Source organism: Triticum aestivum, chromosome 6A, assembly GCF_018294505.1.
Source record: "Triticum aestivum cultivar Chinese Spring chromosome 6A, IWGSC CS RefSeq v2.1, whole genome shotgun sequence".
Lineage (NCBI taxonomy): Eukaryota > Viridiplantae > Streptophyta > Magnoliopsida > Poales > Poaceae > Triticum > Triticum aestivum.
Window position 1 is genome coordinate 541,009,305 of NC_057809.1, and position 16,992 is coordinate 541,026,296.

Genomic DNA, 16,992 nt, shown 5'->3' on the forward strand with positions numbered 1-16,992 from the left:
ATGGCTTTACCCATGTTCGGCAATTGGAATGCGTTGTGGGATCATCATGCTCTGGGATGAAGACCATGTCCGTGTGGAAGATGGGCACTTTGGCGCCTTCACCCTCTTAGCCAAGATCACCACGGCTTGATTCGACACCACCTTGAAGATAACCACGGTCTATGGCCCGATTATAAGTGACCAAAAGTATGTTTTCTTCCAAGAGCTCAAGAATGAAAAACCTCCCCTTGGTGACAAAAGGCTTGCCACGGGTGACTTTCAACCTACCGCGCTAGGGACAAGAATCGAACCAATGCAAATCGTAGCCGCATCGTCCGGTTTTGAAATGCCCTCGACTTTTGCGAGCTTAAAGAGATTCATATTCAGGATTGACAGTACACTGGAGCAATGAGAAAAACAACCTAACCATGTCCAAGTTGGATGCCTTTTTCTACAATGAGGAATAAGACATTACCTTTGACAAGCACATCCTTCATGCACTATCCTCATCACTGTTAGACTGTTGCTCTCATTTTGGCTAATAATGATGGTCCTAGGCAGCATAAGTCCTTTCACTTCAAAAATTTATGGATGAACATGCCCGATTTACGTCAACTTTTCCATGACGTCTGGAAAGAACCTTCTGTGCACACTGAACCCTATGAATGCCTCTTTCACACACTAAAAGCTACTAGACACGAGTTTAAGATTTGGAGTAAGTCGATCTTATCCAATTCCAAAATTCAGCTACATATGGCCCTGGAATCATTCCTCATTTGAATGGGGCCCAGGAAAACAGAGAGTTAAGTTGTGAGGTGATAGATTTGAGAAAGAGACTCAAAATGCGGGTGGTTGGACTTGTGGTCATGGAAAGCGCTAGGAAAATACCAAGCTCTAGGGTCACTAACATTAAAGAGGGAGATGCCAACACCCGCTATTTTCACTCGAAGATCAATGGAATTCGGTGGAAAATCCTAATTCACCGCCTTAAGCATGGGAGTGGCGGGGTAACGGATCACGACTACAAGAAGGCCATTATCCATGCTCACTTCTCAGCTATGATGAAAAAGAGCAACCCACGCGCTAAGAGCGTCAATTGGGCTTCCATTCCTGCTGCCGACCATGACCTATCCCATCTTGGGGACCCCATCATGGAGGAGATCAAGGCTGCGATTTTTGCCCTCCCTAGTGACAAGGCTCACGGGCCTGACGAATTCACCGGGAAATTCTGCAAAGAATATTGGGATATTATCAAAGATGGCATCATGCTTGTGATCAATAACTTCTCGGGCCTCCACACGAAAAAAATTCACTGGCTAAACTCGACTAATCTTGCTCTCATCCACAAGAAAGATGGCGTCGAGGACATCACTAACTTAGGCATATTAGGCCCAAGGAGCTTGGAGGTCTGGGAATTCTTAACCTTGGGTATTTCGCTTTTGCAATGTGTTTAAGATGGTTATGGCTAGAATGGGATGACCTTCCGAGAGCATTGTACAACACGGGGACACTATGCAACAATGGGGTTGGGACCTCTTTGCGGCGTCCACTAAGATTACAATTGGTAATGGTACAACTGCGAAATTTTGGGAGCCATCTTGGTTGGAGGGGATAAGGCCCAAAGACATTGCACCACAAAAAAAAGGTTTTCCTCAAAAAAGGGGACCATAGTGGACAAAAGGCTTTGAGGGATAATGCTTGAATTAATCACATCAATACTTAACACAGGGTGATGCTTGTGCTCATGCAGCAATTCGCCACTCTTTGGAAAAAGTTGGTCATTGTCAACAGACAACCTGGAGCCCAAATTTTTATTATATGAAAGCTCATTAATGGAGGAAATTACACCACATTGCCGGCCTCCAAGGCCAAATCGTTGGACTTGCCCGCTGTAATTTGCAAGCCATGGTCTGGAAGGTGTGGTCGCCGCCCAAATGCATTTTTTTTTGTTTGGTTAGTCACTTAAAATAAAATTTGGACGACATTAGACTTCAACAAAGTAGATGACCCAACTGCTGGCTATATTATTAATCTTGCTCTAAACAAGAAGATATGTGCACGTATAGGAATACACATGTATTTCAACAGGATCCATGCGCACTGGCGTGCACTTCCCCTGTTCAGGGCGCCATGACGCAGCCGTAATTGCTTTCAAAATATAATCGCCTTTACCTGAAATATAGTGATCGATTCAAAACCTTGGCCGACAAGCCGATATGACTTGTCCTCAGCCTGTGTGTCTGCGCGTTGTGATTTTGACCTGACAAGCTCTTCTATGTGACAACTGTAGCACCGCCCAGCACGCTAATTCATTCGATGCATCCAATTTCACCCTGAAACGTGTATATTATATATACATCTCTACCTTGACGAATCTAAAACAAGGGAGGGAGCACTTTTTCCTGTATAATAACATTAATAACACTCACGAATGAGTATGTAAATCCTTAGGCTGGTCGTAATGGCAAGTATTATATAATAGTTTCATGTATATGATACTATTGTATGATACTACATTCGTAGTGCATAATATTATATGTTAATATCATAGATGACTTTATTTATTAGCATGCATGACACATAGTAGCATATTATTTAATATGATACGATATCATGATATAATATTCAACCCTTTTTTGTTCATTTAATCATATGACACCTCATTAAATTTGCCTAGTTGACATGCATGATACTCCCTCCGTTCCTAAATATACTTGTCTTTCTAGGCATTTCAACAAGTGACTACATACGAAGCAAAATGAGTGAATCTACACTCTAAAATATGTCTACATACATCCGTATGTAATAGTCATTTGAAATATCTAGAAAGACAAATATTTAGGAACGGAGGGAGTACTACTTATGCTACTCCCATTATAATCAGCCTTATCAATCTGCCCTGCGGCATGTATGTAGTATGTGCGGGTGCACTACCCGGGCATGCAGTCATACTTGATCATCAGCTTTGATGTTTCGCCGACGCTTGATTTTTCTCATTAATTAATTTAGTTTAAAGGAGCAACCGGTAGGTACTTACTACAAATGCATGATCCCCACGCTGCACCAACAACCGTATTTTTTAGTTTATCTACTTTAGTGGCAGATACAATATGTTTCTTTTTCTTCGTCAGCAATATAAAACATCTGTTTATGCAAAGTTTTCAGTAGCGGCTATAGCGCCGTTATAGCTCATAGAGAGCACAACCACTGAAGCTAAATACTTTTAATGTTAAATTGAAAATGAACGCTAATACCTTACTAATTTCTGCTACACCCTTAAATTTGGAGGCTAAACTACTGTGGCAAAAGTAAAATCTAGACTTTTTGAAATCATGTTGTAGCGGACCATATTTATATCCCACGGAGAAATAAGACGGCTCGCAACGTACAACAATCCTATTATATTCATTCCTCACTAAAATAGATGTGGTGACCGCTGAGGTCAGAGGAGGGACCTAAGTGAGATCTACAAATCTGTACATTTGTCTTATTCTTCCTTTTTGTTTTTGTTATATATATGAAGTAATCGTGCAAAGTTTTTTTTTCTTTCTGACTGAACATGTCTATGTAAATATGTGATATATCATATATGATGTCTGATGTTGTATGCTTATTTTTTTCATGATTTAAACAAAAACTCTTAATGAGGCTTAGCTTCTCTATAATTCTAGCCAAATGATAAGTGCCACACGTCAGTTCCGTGACACTCCGGTCGTGACGTTTTTCGATGGCAATTTAAGCCACGCAAGGATGTCAAGTTCCAGTGACACACGGCAAGTTTCTGTCAGATTGAAGCATGAAAGTTACCATCCTTGCGTCACTAAACTTATCATAAAAAATGTTCAGAGTTGACACATGTGTTCGTACCTGACTGTGGCACTTACTAGAGTACTAATTCTACTTATAGCTTATGAGCAAAGCATGGCTAAATGGCATAGCCCACAATTTAGACATGAGATTTTTCTCTCATTTGCTATTTAATTGCAAGTTAGCGAGAATGTAACTTGTAGTCAAGGACGACCTGGTTGGCCACGGCGTCACCGGTGGAGGACACTCGGAAGTTGATGGTGCGGATGGCGGGTGGGGAGGGGGGGTCACCGACGCCGGAGAAGAGTCTGAACCTAGAGGAATGGCGGGGGCAGCGGCAAGGCAATGAAGGTGGCGGAGGCAGACGGCCCGGCCGACGTTGGGTAGGAAGAGGAGGGGCAGGAGGAAGAGAGACGATGACAGCAGGACGAAGAAGTTAGGGCAAAAGATCGACTTCCACCAAATCTTTTTTCAGCCAACTTGCATGTAGTCGATCTCGATTTTTGTCTATACATACTTGGCCAGGGAGCTAGATATGTTTCTCTACGTGAGTGGCAGATATATTTCATTTTCTTAACCAGCAATAGATATCCGATGTTGCCTATATATGCATGGCCAGGGGGCTAGGCCGATGGTACCGTTGCTCCAAACAATACAGGCACACTGAACCACCAGCTATATTGGCAAGTCGGCAAAGCTGGTCGATTAATGGGGCTCAAGCTCCCGGCAGCACTACTGCTCCCCCAGGTGGCCAAGCTAGGCTCCCTCCTCATTCTCTTCCTTCTCGTGCTGCTGGTGCCTGCCTTCCTCAGGGTCCCCTATTGCTACCTCCTCTTCAACGCCATCGTCCTCGCGCTGGGCATCCAAGCCGGCCTCCTGCGCCGCGGCAGCACCATGACCTCTTCCGACGCCGACGAAGACCGGCACCGGTCTTCGCGGACTGGTCAGGATGTCACGCCTGTCAGTATCGCGGCTTCACCGTTTCAGAGGGCCAGATCAGTCTATCCCAACGACCAGACGGCGGTTGCAGATGATCATGCGGTACCTGCCATTGGAGCAAGTAACATAGTTGACCTGAAGACCAAGACCAAGAAGGTGGTGCTGACGATGCTGATGAAGAAGTGCCCGTCGGCGGCGAGCATCTTCTTCCTCAGTGCGCTGAACGGTAGCCGAGCCAGCGGAGAGGACAAGGCATGCGAAGAGCAGCAGGAAGACCGTAAACTCGACGTGGAAATGACTCGGCAGGAGCTGTTTGCCAACACGGAGAGGTTCATCGGGGACTTCCACAAGGAGCTCAGGATGCAGAGACAGTAGCTTTCGAAGCTAGTACAAAAACTTAATTTGGCTTTCCTTTTCCTCTTATTATTAGGGTGATACTTGATAGGCACGCTTCGCCGCGCCGGTGATATCAGGCTTGTCTTTTGCTGCTAACTTTTTGTTGTGTTGCGTGAGAAAAAACATGAGGTGAGCGAGATGTGCCTGTAGTTTTGGTAATAAGGATTGAGGAAATGCACTTTAGCAGTTCAACTCTATCATAAAGTAGTTCAGCTTCCAGGTTACATCTGGACCTGCTATGCAATCTGAGATGTATAAAGTTCAACTTTGTTTATTTCTACAGGACCGAGAATTTCGTTGTTCGGTCAACGTGTTGAGGTGCTGAGATGCAGTGTCAGTACAGTCTGCTATGAGTAACCTCTTCGATACGTTTTAGCTAGCCACAGGAGCAACACGTAAATAGGACAACACGAGTATCAAAGATGAGTGGAGAAATAACATTTAGTGAATAGAAGTTCTACAAAAGTTCTTGCAAAATAAAAGAGGAGAAGGGCATGTCATATATATACTCCCTCCGTTCCAAAATAGATGGCTCAACTTTAAAGTTAATATAAAGTTAAGTCATCTATTTTGGAACGGAGGGAGTACATGTGTGAAATCTGCATTAAGTCTCTCTCTCCTCGGCAAATGATTGTTTAAATTACTGACGGAAGATAGTGCATGGCAAACACTCTTAAGGAGAAAATGCGTAGGTTTCAAGGCGGTATCTCAAGTATACTGAAAGTCTGCGGATTTCCACTTTTGGGCAGGTCTAATAGCTAAGAAGAAATATTTCTTCTGCTATCGATCTTTCTCAATTAAGGATGGCTCGAAAATTAGATTCTGAGAGGACAAGTGGCTAGGAGATGCCACACTCCGGGAACAATATCCGGCTCTATACAACATTGTGCGCCATAAGGGTGATACAATCGCCACGGTACTGAAATCATTTCCGCCAAATGTGGCGTTCGACTCCAATCATGAAACATCCTGCTCCAGCGGTTGTCCACTGTGCATTTGTCACATGGGTCTGACGTTTTTCGTTGGAACCTCCATAGGAATGGACAATTCTCAGTGGAGTCGATGTATACAGCGTTAATCCAGTCTGATGTGTGAGTTGATAATAATAAGAAGATCTGGAAGATGAAGATACCTCTTAAGAATAAATTCTTTGCATGGTATATTCGTCGCGGAGTCATTTTTACTAAAGATAACCTTATTAAGAGGAATTGGCATGAAAGTACGCAATGTGTCTTTTGTCACCATGATGAGACAATAAAAAATTTATTCTTCCATTGCAAATTGGCTCGTTTTATATGGCCAGTCATCCAAATAGTTTCTGGCTTGTGTCCTCCTTGTAGTGTTGTTAATGCATTTCGCAACTGGTTACATGGGATTGATAACAGGTTTAGAACACTCCTCAGGGTGGGAGCGCTTGCCGTTATTTGGTCGCTTTGGCTATGTAGAAATGATAAGATTTTTAATGATAAAAGTACTTCTCTGATGCAGGTTATCTACAGATGTGCCAAGACTCTTCATTTATGGTCCTCTCTACAATGTGTGAAGAATCAAGGCCTGTTTACGGAGGTGTGTACACGATTAAAGGCTACGGCGAGGGATATTTTTACCCAACATGGGTGGCAGCATGATCTTAGAATTGGCCCCCCTACGCTTTAGGCGTTATACGAACTCTACGGGTCTCTTTGTATTTGGTCTTTTTTTGTGTGTGAGAGAGGATCTTGTTTGGCTGTGTGCGTCTTAGTTATGTAAATGCCGGCTGTAAGATAAAGCGTCCCTTTTCAAAAAAAAAAGTTAAGTCTCTCAGCGTTGTGAACATAAATCCCTGTCTCAACTGAGGCACATCATAAGCAATATCCTGTTGTGGAAGCCCCATCTGAAAATCCCAAGCTTCCTCCTGAACTCAAAGTGGACTCTGTTAGATATAACAGTCCAAACCGAAGTAGCTGAATCTACTTTCTTCGTTCTAAAATGTTTGAAGTTCTAGGTTTTGTACTAAGTAAAAACAAAAGAGGTTTGACCAAGTTTATAGAAAAATATACCAATATTTACAACACCAAATTAGCTTCATTAGAATCGTCATAGCATAAACTTTTATACTATATATTAGAAATTGTAACTTTGAAAAGTGTTTAAGGGTAGATATTAGATAAACTTTTTCTATAAAATTGATCAAACTTATACAAGTTTAACTTAGGACAAACCTGAAACTTTAAATATTTTTAAACGGAGTGAGTATAACACATGTAAACTCGTAAACTACCTCCTAGACTAGGTTCTCAAAGATAAGACAATCTAAACATAAGTTGCTAACAATAACACACATGCAAATGCCAAGCGACCGGCAAACCCTATTCCACATGTGAGTCAAGGGTAGGGAACCAAAATTGCACCCTCTGTATGCGGTAATGAGCCTGCCCACTTATTTTTTTCTCTATCTTCTCATTTGTTTTGGGAAGGAAGGTTCGAACCTTCCATGGACCGCTTTTTTTTTCCTTTTTTTCCTTTTGCCTATTTTATTTGTGGTTTTGTTTTACTTTTCGTTTTAAATTCGTACTTTTTTCAAATCTAAAAATATCTTGTGAAATCCTGAACATTTATTAACATTAGTGAATTTTTTTTTAAATCATGAACATATTGTAAATTCACATTTTAATAAGAAGTTATTTTTAATTTGAATTTTTTGTGAATTTGAAAAAATTCTGGATTAAAAGAACATTCACGAATTCAAAAAACATTCGCAAGTTCAAAAAGCGTTCAGGAATTCAAAAATTGTTTGCAGTTCCAAAAAATATTCATGAATTCAAAAAAATACGAGATGAAAATAAATATTCTCGAGGTAGAAAATGTTTGTGAATTTTTAAAAATATGCACAATTTGTAAAGTTGCTCAAGAATATTAAAAATGTTTGAAGTTTAAAAATCTTCATAAATTCAGAAAAATCTTTATGAATTCAAAAATAGAAACAGAAAATATTAATAATAAAAGGCATAAAATGAAAAGATCTCAATGAAATCGGTGCCAAGAAAGCCAGAAAAAGAAAATGTTGTACCATTGAACTCTCTAGAACCTCCGAAAACTGGTTAGAAGATAGAGAAATAGAACAGATAAGCATGTGTGTGGATTGTCCCGGTACCGCGCGCGATGGGTGCGCTTTGGTTGTTGATCCCTGAACTACATGCGGAATAGGAAATGCCCCCTAGGCGTTAATTAGGAGGTGGAGGTGGCATTTAAGTTTTCCCATGTTGCATCTAGCTCTCCTCATGAGAAACTCCACCGAGGACGAGGGTCTTCTCGCCTCCCGCCGGTGCTGCTGTTGATTTGCTTTGTCTTCGGTGGCCTTAGGGCCATGGAGGCACGATGGACCTCAGCCCTCATCGATCGGAGGGCTTATGCTATGTTTTTAGGTCTTTTTTTTGGAGTTGATTAGGGTTTGTGTCCTACTCGGAGAGGCGAGACGATGGCAGCTCCCTATCATTGGAATAAGGTCCTCTCCGTCTAGTCCTTGTTTCGGTGGTGCGTACAACGTTGTCGGAAGGCGTGTGGAGGTGCATATTTGGCGGATCTTGTGGGATTCGGTCGGTGTTGGTCTTCGGTGGATCTCCATGGATCCAGTCTTGTTGCGTCTACGTTGTGTGTTTACAGGTTGGATTCTTCTGATCTATGCTTCTCTTCATCGGCGACGGTTGCTGTTCTGGTGTTTTGGTCCTATGGGATCTTAGTACGTCGACTTCCGGACTGTCTACTACAACGAATTTTGCCCGCCCCCGATGAAGGAGGGGCGATGACGGTGACGCACCTTCAGCTTGTTTCAGTGCTTGTAGTCGTCACTAGGTGAAGAATTGACCTGGATGTAATTTTTATTATTTTAGTGGCCTTTGTACTGCCATGACAGTTGACTAATAGATTGGAAGTTTCTCGTAAAAAAAGTTTTCACATGTTTTATGAAAATATTTGCCTATTACTTTAAAAATGTATTTGTATACATAAAACAAAAAGGAAACGGGGAAAGAAAATAAGAAAAGACAAAGAAAATGGTGAGGCAGAAAACCTGGAAAAAGGCCCAAACAACAAAAGAAAAAAAGCAGAAACAGAAGAAGAAAAAACCCAGATCCCGGTGCCTTGTGATGGGCCGGCCCATGCAAGCTCGCGTGGGCGATTCCGGCAGAATGAACCATCATCGTGATCGTCCTTCCACAGATTCTCCTAAAAAAATACCACGTCGGTGACATTCACCGCGAAACCACCACCGACCAAAGCCTTCCTTGGACTTCAAGCGTGTGCCCAGGCCCGCCCGGAAAAGAGCCGAACACAAAAGGCGATCTCCGGCCACCGATCCGGCAAAAAGACGCCCCCGGTATCGATACCATGAGTGCCGCAGTTATCACAAGCAGCACTACGCGTGATGAGGCGTAGTCTAACCGGCAGCTCGAGCTGGAAAGAAAGGAAAGGCGGCAGGATGGATCGAGTGAGTTGTACCAGCGGCGAGTGGTCTGCTCGCCCACACGGCCGGCCGGCCACGTCCGGCAGCACCACCACTCCAGTCCAGTGCACTTTGGACGTCGCCTTTTGGCGCGGGCATCATTCCCCTTCCAAATTCAGGATGGAAGCCGCCAATGATAAATAGTGCCATAACTAATGGTACTACTACTACTACTAGTAGTAATCGCAATCAGCCTAATTATTCGATGATCGCGACGGTTTTGATTTCCTGCGAACGAGAGGCGCCGGTTGAGCTGGCAGTTGTCGAAGGCACAGAGGTTTTGGCATTGGAGAACGTGCGCTCGTGCCCGGATTTATTAGAGGATCTGCTTCCATGTTCACCTGTTTGTGATGCTTCCCAAGTTGGCCGAAGAAACTTCAGAACCGACGGAGGAGGAAGAAGAAGAAGAAGAAGAAGAAACTGTGGCTTGGCAAGCGACGGCCTACGCGACTTCTCTGCAGTTCAGGTGTCCAGCAGCACTCGGCGAGCCTGTATGGAACTTACTCTGACGTGTGTCGAGGTCCACCTGCCTGCGCGACAAGACGAACGGTCACGATCGCCCGTCGCGATCAGCTCCAATCCGGTGGATTCGGCGGGTGACTCCGGGCGCGAGCTGCCCCTGACCGGGGAGTAAAAATATGGCCGCCCGTCGCGTCGGGAGCACGAGCTAAAGAATACTACGCGCGAAATGCTTTGGTGGTTAATCTGGAAGTGCCGTGCGCAGCGCACAAAACAAAAGCGGGAATCGGACAAACCACCGACCCTGGCGACGAGACGGGCCGCGGCAGGTGACTTGTGACATGCCACCCACGCGCCAAAACCACACCCCTCTCCCGGAAGGAACCTCCCCAGCAGTCCCAGTCTTCCTTCAGCTAGTTTTCAAAAGAAAAAAAAGTCTTCCTTCAGCTATAACCGGTCACCACCAACCAACACCGCGATCTTCTCGATCAGAATACTGTGAACCTATCCGGGTCAAGGTTCGGCCTCTCTACGAGCAACTCCAACAGGCCGATCCAAACGGACGACACTTTTGTCCGCTTTTTGTTCGTTTGGGTCGGCCGTCCGCCCGACGTCCGCCCTTTTATAGCTTAGGGTCGGCAGTGCGCCCAACGCGTCGACTCATTTTATAACCTCGCGTGCTTAGATCATGCTAGCAGCCGTCTCGTCGTCCTGATTTTGGCGCTCCAGCGCGCGGGAAAATCGGCCTAGCGCGCGCTGGTTTTGGCGCTCCAGCGTGCGGGAAAGGTTCGCGCGCGCACCGCGGTCGGCGCTCGTTATAAGAAGGCGCTCCCTCCACACTCTGTTCGCCGCCTACTCGTCTCGCCCCACAAGTTTCGTCGCCTCTGCGTCACCATGTCGATTCGCCGCCTGGGCGTTTCGGATTTTCGCGAAGTCCGCGAGCGCCGCTCCGGCGCCTTCTCCTCCGAGATTTGGTTTGGTGAGAAACGCCTCATCCTCGGCACCTTCGACACCGCAGAGGAGGCGGCATGGCGCCTCTTGAGGCCTCGTCAGGAGATGAATTTTCCCGACGTATCCAGCCAGCGGGCGCAGGATCTCGCGCCTCTCCCGCGGCTTTTCACCGACGGAGATCGTCATGTCCATCGGAGGCGGCAGCGTCGCCTTGCCATCACCGAGATGGACGTGAAAGCCATGGTGGTGTGGCACGAACACTTCCCTCAGGACATCGTCGATGAGCGCCAGTTCTATAAGCAAAGAAAAACGGAGAGGAAGGCGAGGAGAACAGAGCGAGCCGCCTATCGGGAGGACAAGCATGCGCGGAAGCAGGTCGCTCAATTGAAACTGAAACTACGAGAAACATCGGGGGGGGGGGGGGGGGGACTTCGAGGACGAGCAGTATGCTGACGTCTACATTCAGATGTCGGAGAAGGACATTACCGAGTCGGAGTCGGGAAGCGACGAGTAGTTAGTCTTTTCTTTTATGTGTGTACGCTAGAAGTATCTATGTATCCTTTTCTATCGGAAAAAATGGCCGGCGGCGTCGACGATGAGGCAGGCGAGCGAGGCTGTGCTGTTGGATGTGGAGAGGCCAATGTGCCACCAATCAGCGGGTCCGGAGAGAAGAGAGGGCAAACGCGCGCGCGTCCGTCTCATGTCCGCGCCGACACAAATACGGCTCAAAAAAGAGCCAGAAATAGATCGGCAGGAGGAAAAAAAAATGGACGCACGTCCATTCAGGTCGACACGTTGGATCGATTTTTTTGTCCGCGTCGACCCAAACAAACGACGGCGGACGAAGCCGCCCGTTAAAGTTGCTCTAAGTTGGCGTCGGTGCACCGAAGCAGAACGGTTCAAAGGTAAAAACGGAAGAAACTGTGTCGTGGCAGTGAAGCGCTGAAGCAGTGGTAGATGAGACTGAAGAGAGAGGGACGTCGCGGCTGCCGGACTGTGTAGAAGCTTTGGCCGGTTCCGCGGCAGAGCTTTCGGTCGCCGGTGGGCGTCGGTTGGTCCGGACTCTGGACTGCACGTAGCAATACGTTTCCTGCCGCCGACGCCGACGCCGACGCCTTCTCCCCCCGGAATGCGTGCCGTACGCACCACCGCCGAGCTCCCTTGTGGAGAAAGAGAAGAGAGAACCGTGGCATTGCGCCGACGAGGACAGGTTTCGAACCTACGAGGCGCGCTGCCAATACATGGTCCATGCACCCATGCCATCCCATCTTTGCAGCAAGTTTCAGTACCACGCGATCTCGGCATCAAGTGAAGTGAAGTCCACACCCACACCCACACATCGTCAGTGGCCATCATCAGTTCACGAGGCCGCCGATCGTCGACCAGGAAACAGATGGCGCGTGAAAAAGAAAAAGAAAATCCAAAATCGTAGGTCGCTGAGGTGACTAACGTACGTACCTAGTCAGTCCACTACCGAATTGACAGTCTAATCAGCACTGAGAAACGTGTGTTCAGACCGGGCAAGAAACCCCGCGTCGCCTCGCTCTGGCGACACGGGGGGAGAAAACCTAGCGCCGCCACCTTCTCCCCCCTTCCTCCCTCCAGCCGCGCCGCCGCCAGAGGGCGCCCACCGGCAAAGTCCGGGCCGGCCCCAAGGAAGGCGGCGGCGGGGCGCTAGTCCTTGCCGGTGCATCACGACGAGGAGGACGGCGGCGTGTCGCGTCGGGGAGCTCTGCGCGGCCCAGATCTGGTCGGTGCGCATCCGCGACGGGGAGATGGAGGCGGCTGGCGGGGCGCCCATCGGGCTGCTCGTGTGCGCGTGGCTGCGCGGTGGAGTTGCTGGGCATAGCCCGCGCGGCTTGTGGGCGCAGGGGCGGCGCGGCCCGTGCGGCTTGCGAGCACTGGTGGCAGCATGGCGGCGCGGCCGCGCGCGTCGCTGCCGTGAGATGCTGCGGGAGGACGCGGGCTCCCCCTGGAGGACGCGGGCTCCCCCTGGAGGACGGCCCCTGGCTTGGACGCGGTCGGATCTGGCGGCTGGGGGTCAGGAGGCGGCTTGGCTGGCGACGGGGTCGGCGTTGCTGCTGACCATAAACCGTGCGGGAGAAGTGGTGGGAGACGAATGGCACCCTTGCTCGGTGTTGCATCCTCCTGATGGTGGTTCGGAAAGCTTGATGCTGCTGCGGGTGAGAGAACAAGATGGGTGATGGCTGGAGGGAGAGGAATGGCGTCGTGGTGGTTGTTGCATCCTTCGTCGGGAGATGAATGGCCGGCAGACGTTGCATCCTCGAGGAGACGAATGGCGTCCTGCTTGATTGCATTCTTTCGATGGGAGAAGAATGGCGCCGCTGCGGGAGTTGCATCCTCCGTCCAGTGGGAGACGCGGATGCAAGGTGGAAAGCACGTCTTGCTTGCCGGGGAGGTGCGGTTGGCCGTGGAGGCAGGGGTAGTGTTTTGATGTGTAGGCTGATCAGATCCTGGACTCGAGCTGTGTAGGTGAGACGGCCGGCGAAAGTCGTACTCCGGCTGTGTCCGGAGTCGTCGATGGCGGCGCCTTCTGGCGTCGCTCCCTCGTTGGAGGCATCGATGTAGCTGCTCCCACCTTGCTTTTCCTGTCGTGCTCCGGGGGAAATCTTTAATCTAGTTTAGATCAGACGATGGCGGCGCTATCTGGCGTCGCGTTCCCTCTTGGGGCATCGTCCTGAAGGTGGATCTGATTAGGGGGACCCGTAGCTCGTGAAGATGTGTTTGTTGTATGCCGAAAGGCACCGTTTGTATGATTTTTGGGTCCGGTTTCCCTCATAAACTGGATCAAACTTTTTCTCTGATCAATGAATTTGGTAGAACTACTACCAACATTCGAAAAAAAAAAGAAACGTGTGTTCCTCGCCCCCAGGCAGCCGCGCAACGTGCGCCCCGGAGTCCGATGCACGGGCCCCCGAATTTTCAGCCGCCGGACCAAGGTTCCGTCGCTCGATCCGACGCGGATAACCCCAGCTCCAGCCGATCATCCCATCGCCGAAGACACCACTGCTCACTGAGACGTGCGAGGCAATGATTCCATCCACCCTCCACTCTCCATCGCCTGACCTGACTGACTGACTGACGCGGCCGGGAACTCCACCACCACCACCGCCCGGCCCCAACCGGTAGATAACGCGCGAGTTAATACGCGTAACGCGCCTACCCCGTGACCCGGAACGCTCCTTGCTTCCGCGGCATAAAGCGCTCGCCTTTCCCACTCCCGTTCCCCCCCGTCGCAGGCACCTCCCCGCCCGCGCGCCCCACCTCTGCTCAGATCTCGCCCCGCCCCCGCCTCGCCGCCGAGATCGCCTAGGCTCAGCTCCCACCCCGCTGGCCGCGATCCACGATCAGTCGGTGCCGGTTCCCCTCGTCTCGGTTGGTGGCATTGCTCTGGCCTGGTCCATCTCTTCTTTGTCCCAGCGCGTTTGGGTGGCTTCTGTGTTGGATTGGTCGGCGACGCGGCAGTGGCGCTGATCGGGGTCTTGATTGGTTGCTGGATTGGGTAGTGGGTAGTGGGGGACGCGGTGGATGGGCTGCACGGGCTCCAGGCACGCGCTGCAGGGCGGCCTCCGGAAGTCCTTCGGGCGGAGCCGCTCCGGCCCGGCGGCCGCCGGGGCGGCGCACCACACCGTCGCGCTCAAGTCCTCCACGCTCGGCTCGCTCAGCCTGGACCGGGACGAGGAGATGATGAAGTGGCGCGCCGGCAGCTTCGGCGGCGCGGCCAAGGGCAAGGCCGCCACGCCGGCGCCGCCCCCGCAGCCGCAGCTGGCGAGGCGGCAGCGGCAGGTGGTCGGCACGCCGACCAAGACGCCCGTCCGCGAGCCCGAGGTGATCAATGTGTGGGAGCTCATGGAGGGCCTCGACGACAACAAGCACGAGGAGCGCGATGCGGCCGAGGGCGCCGAGGATGAGCGCGGGGAGCAGTCGCCGCCGGGGTCGCCGGAGTTCGATCCGGAAGTCATTTCGGAGTTCCGCAAGGCGCTCGGCGAGGCTTCGCCGCCGCGGGACTACGAGGGCAACGGCGAGTGCGTCAAGAAGCGCGAAATCCAGAGGTTCCCTGGCATCGTGCGCGCGCGGGTCAGCGCGTTCCAGCAGAGGATCGACGCGAAGCTCGCCAAGTTGGCGCGCCCACCCACGCCCACGCCCACACCCACGTCCCCGCCTCCTTCTCCGCCTCAGCCGCCGCAGCCGCAGCTGCCTCCCCCGCCGGACAGCCAGCGGAAGGTGGTGCTGTACCTGACCAGCCTGCGCGGCATCCGCAAGACGTTCGAGGACTGCTGGGCCACCAAGTCCATCCTCCACGGCTACGGCGTGCGCATCGACGAGCGCGACCTGTCGCTGCACGGCGGGTTCAAGGACGAGCTCCACGCCTCGCTGGGCTCCGCGGGGAGGCTGCCCCAGGTGTTCGTGGACGGCGAGCACCTGGGCGGCGCCGAGGAGGTCCGCCGCTTGCACGAGGCCGGGGAGCTGTCCAGGGCGCTGGAGGCCTGCGAGATGGCGCCGCCGAGCGCGGGCGGCAAGGGCGCCGCGCTGGAGGCGTGCTCCGGGTGCGGCGGCGTCCGGTTCGTGCCGTGCGAGGAGTGCTCCGGCAGCTGCAAGGTGTTCCTAGAGGAGCTGGACAGCTTCCGGCGGTGCCCCGACTGCAACGAGAACGGGCTCGTCCGGTGCCCACTCTGCTGCTTGTGACCGACGGCGAGAGATTCCTAGTGGTAGTGTGGTTTTGCTGCAGTTTCAGGTGAGCGCCGGCGGCGGCGGTGTTCAGCTCAGATGGTCTGTACAGAGAAGTACATACGCTTCTGTTACATTAGGACTGATCAAGTGACATTTGTACTGTGTATTAGTAATTGATTTTTGTCGAGCTTCCTTGTTTCCTTCTGGAATCAAATGTGTGCGAGGGAAATGACTGTAATGTTTTGGACAAAAATAGTTCTCGCTCAGAAGCGCGACTGAGTTGAGTGTCTGTCAGTGCCAAGAAACTGAAAGAGTCAATTACACCAATGGTGCCAGAACTTGTCGTGAACAATCATTTTGATGCTAGAACTTACGGCATACATCGAACTGGTGTAAAAACTTAGCTCGATCGTACAAATACGATGCAAATCACGTTTGAATACGAAGCTCCCATGCATGGTGCAGGTCCCGCTGTCAGTGGCAGGAAGGGAGGAAGGAGGGCGTGTGTCTGTTTTTCACGAAAACATTCTTGATTTTTATTTTTTATTTTCACATAAGAGCTCCTTCTCATGTTGGAGTGTTGGCATGTTTTCTGTCTCTGTCGAAAGCCCGTCCCGCCTGTTAGTATAATATGGAAATTTGAAAGAAAAACTCAAACTTGCTATCATATACTGCCTCCGTTCCAAATTACTTGTCGCAGGTATGGATGTATTTAGATGTATTTTAGTTCTAGATACATTCATTTCTGTGACGAGTAATTTGAAACGGAGGGAATAGGTGGGAAACAACCGGTCATAGCCACTGCACCAACAACGTCATCACACCTATAGTTCGTAAGTCCTTTGTAATGTAGTAGAACAAAGTCGCTCCTGGAGTTTGTCTTTTTAGAAGTACGTAAAGGTATGTAAATTCTAATCTCACTAATAAAAATAAAGTTTAATTATTCTTGCAGTATAAATAATACATAAAACGGAAGAAATTCTTTAGAAAATAGTTCACGTATTATTTTAAAATTATGCATCTATCTAAAATAATATTTATGAACTATAAAAATGTTTTTATACTGTAAAACAATACAAATAAAGCCAATTTTGCATTCTTTTTTTAGAAAGCTGTAGAATATATATAAGTAAAATCTAGTACTATATTATAAGTAATATACATAAAATAAATCACATTATAAAATATTGACGTATTAATTTTAAATTACAGAAATATTCATGTAATAATATGCATATGAATAAAATATGTCAAATTTATTTTATATTTTTCCGTATATTTCAGTAAAT

General features: G+C 49.1%; 2 protein-coding genes across 2 annotated transcripts; both read left to right on the plus strand.

Moving 5' to 3' along the window:
* Positions 1–4,447: 4,447 nt before the first annotated feature.
* LOC123130970 (uncharacterized) lies at positions 4,448–5,329 on the plus strand. The gene has a single exon (XM_044550752.1). It carries the CDS (start codon positions 4,495–4,497, stop codon positions 5,098–5,100), a length of 606 nt encoding a protein of 201 aa, XP_044406687.1. The 5' UTR covers positions 4,448–4,494; the 3' UTR covers positions 5,101–5,329.
* Positions 5,330–14,201: 8,872 nt separating this feature from the next.
* LOC123128367 (uncharacterized protein At5g39865) lies at positions 14,202–15,903 on the plus strand. Its single transcript, XM_044548350.1, has one exon. The coding sequence runs from the start codon at positions 14,561–14,563 to the stop codon at positions 15,716–15,718; it is 1,158 nt and encodes a 385-aa protein (XP_044404285.1). The 5' UTR covers positions 14,202–14,560; the 3' UTR covers positions 15,719–15,903.
* Positions 15,904–16,992: the final 1,089 nt, after the last annotated feature.

What these genes read in the sequence shown, in the direction of transcription:
- LOC123128367 (XM_044548350.1), top strand. Translation starts at nt 14,561, where the DNA reads ATGGGCTGCACGGGCTCCAGGCACGCGCTGCAGGGCGGCCTCCGGAAG.
- LOC123130970 (XM_044550752.1), top strand. Translation starts at nt 4,495, where the DNA reads ATGGGGCTCAAGCTCCCGGCAGCACTACTGCTCCCCCAGGTGGCCAAG.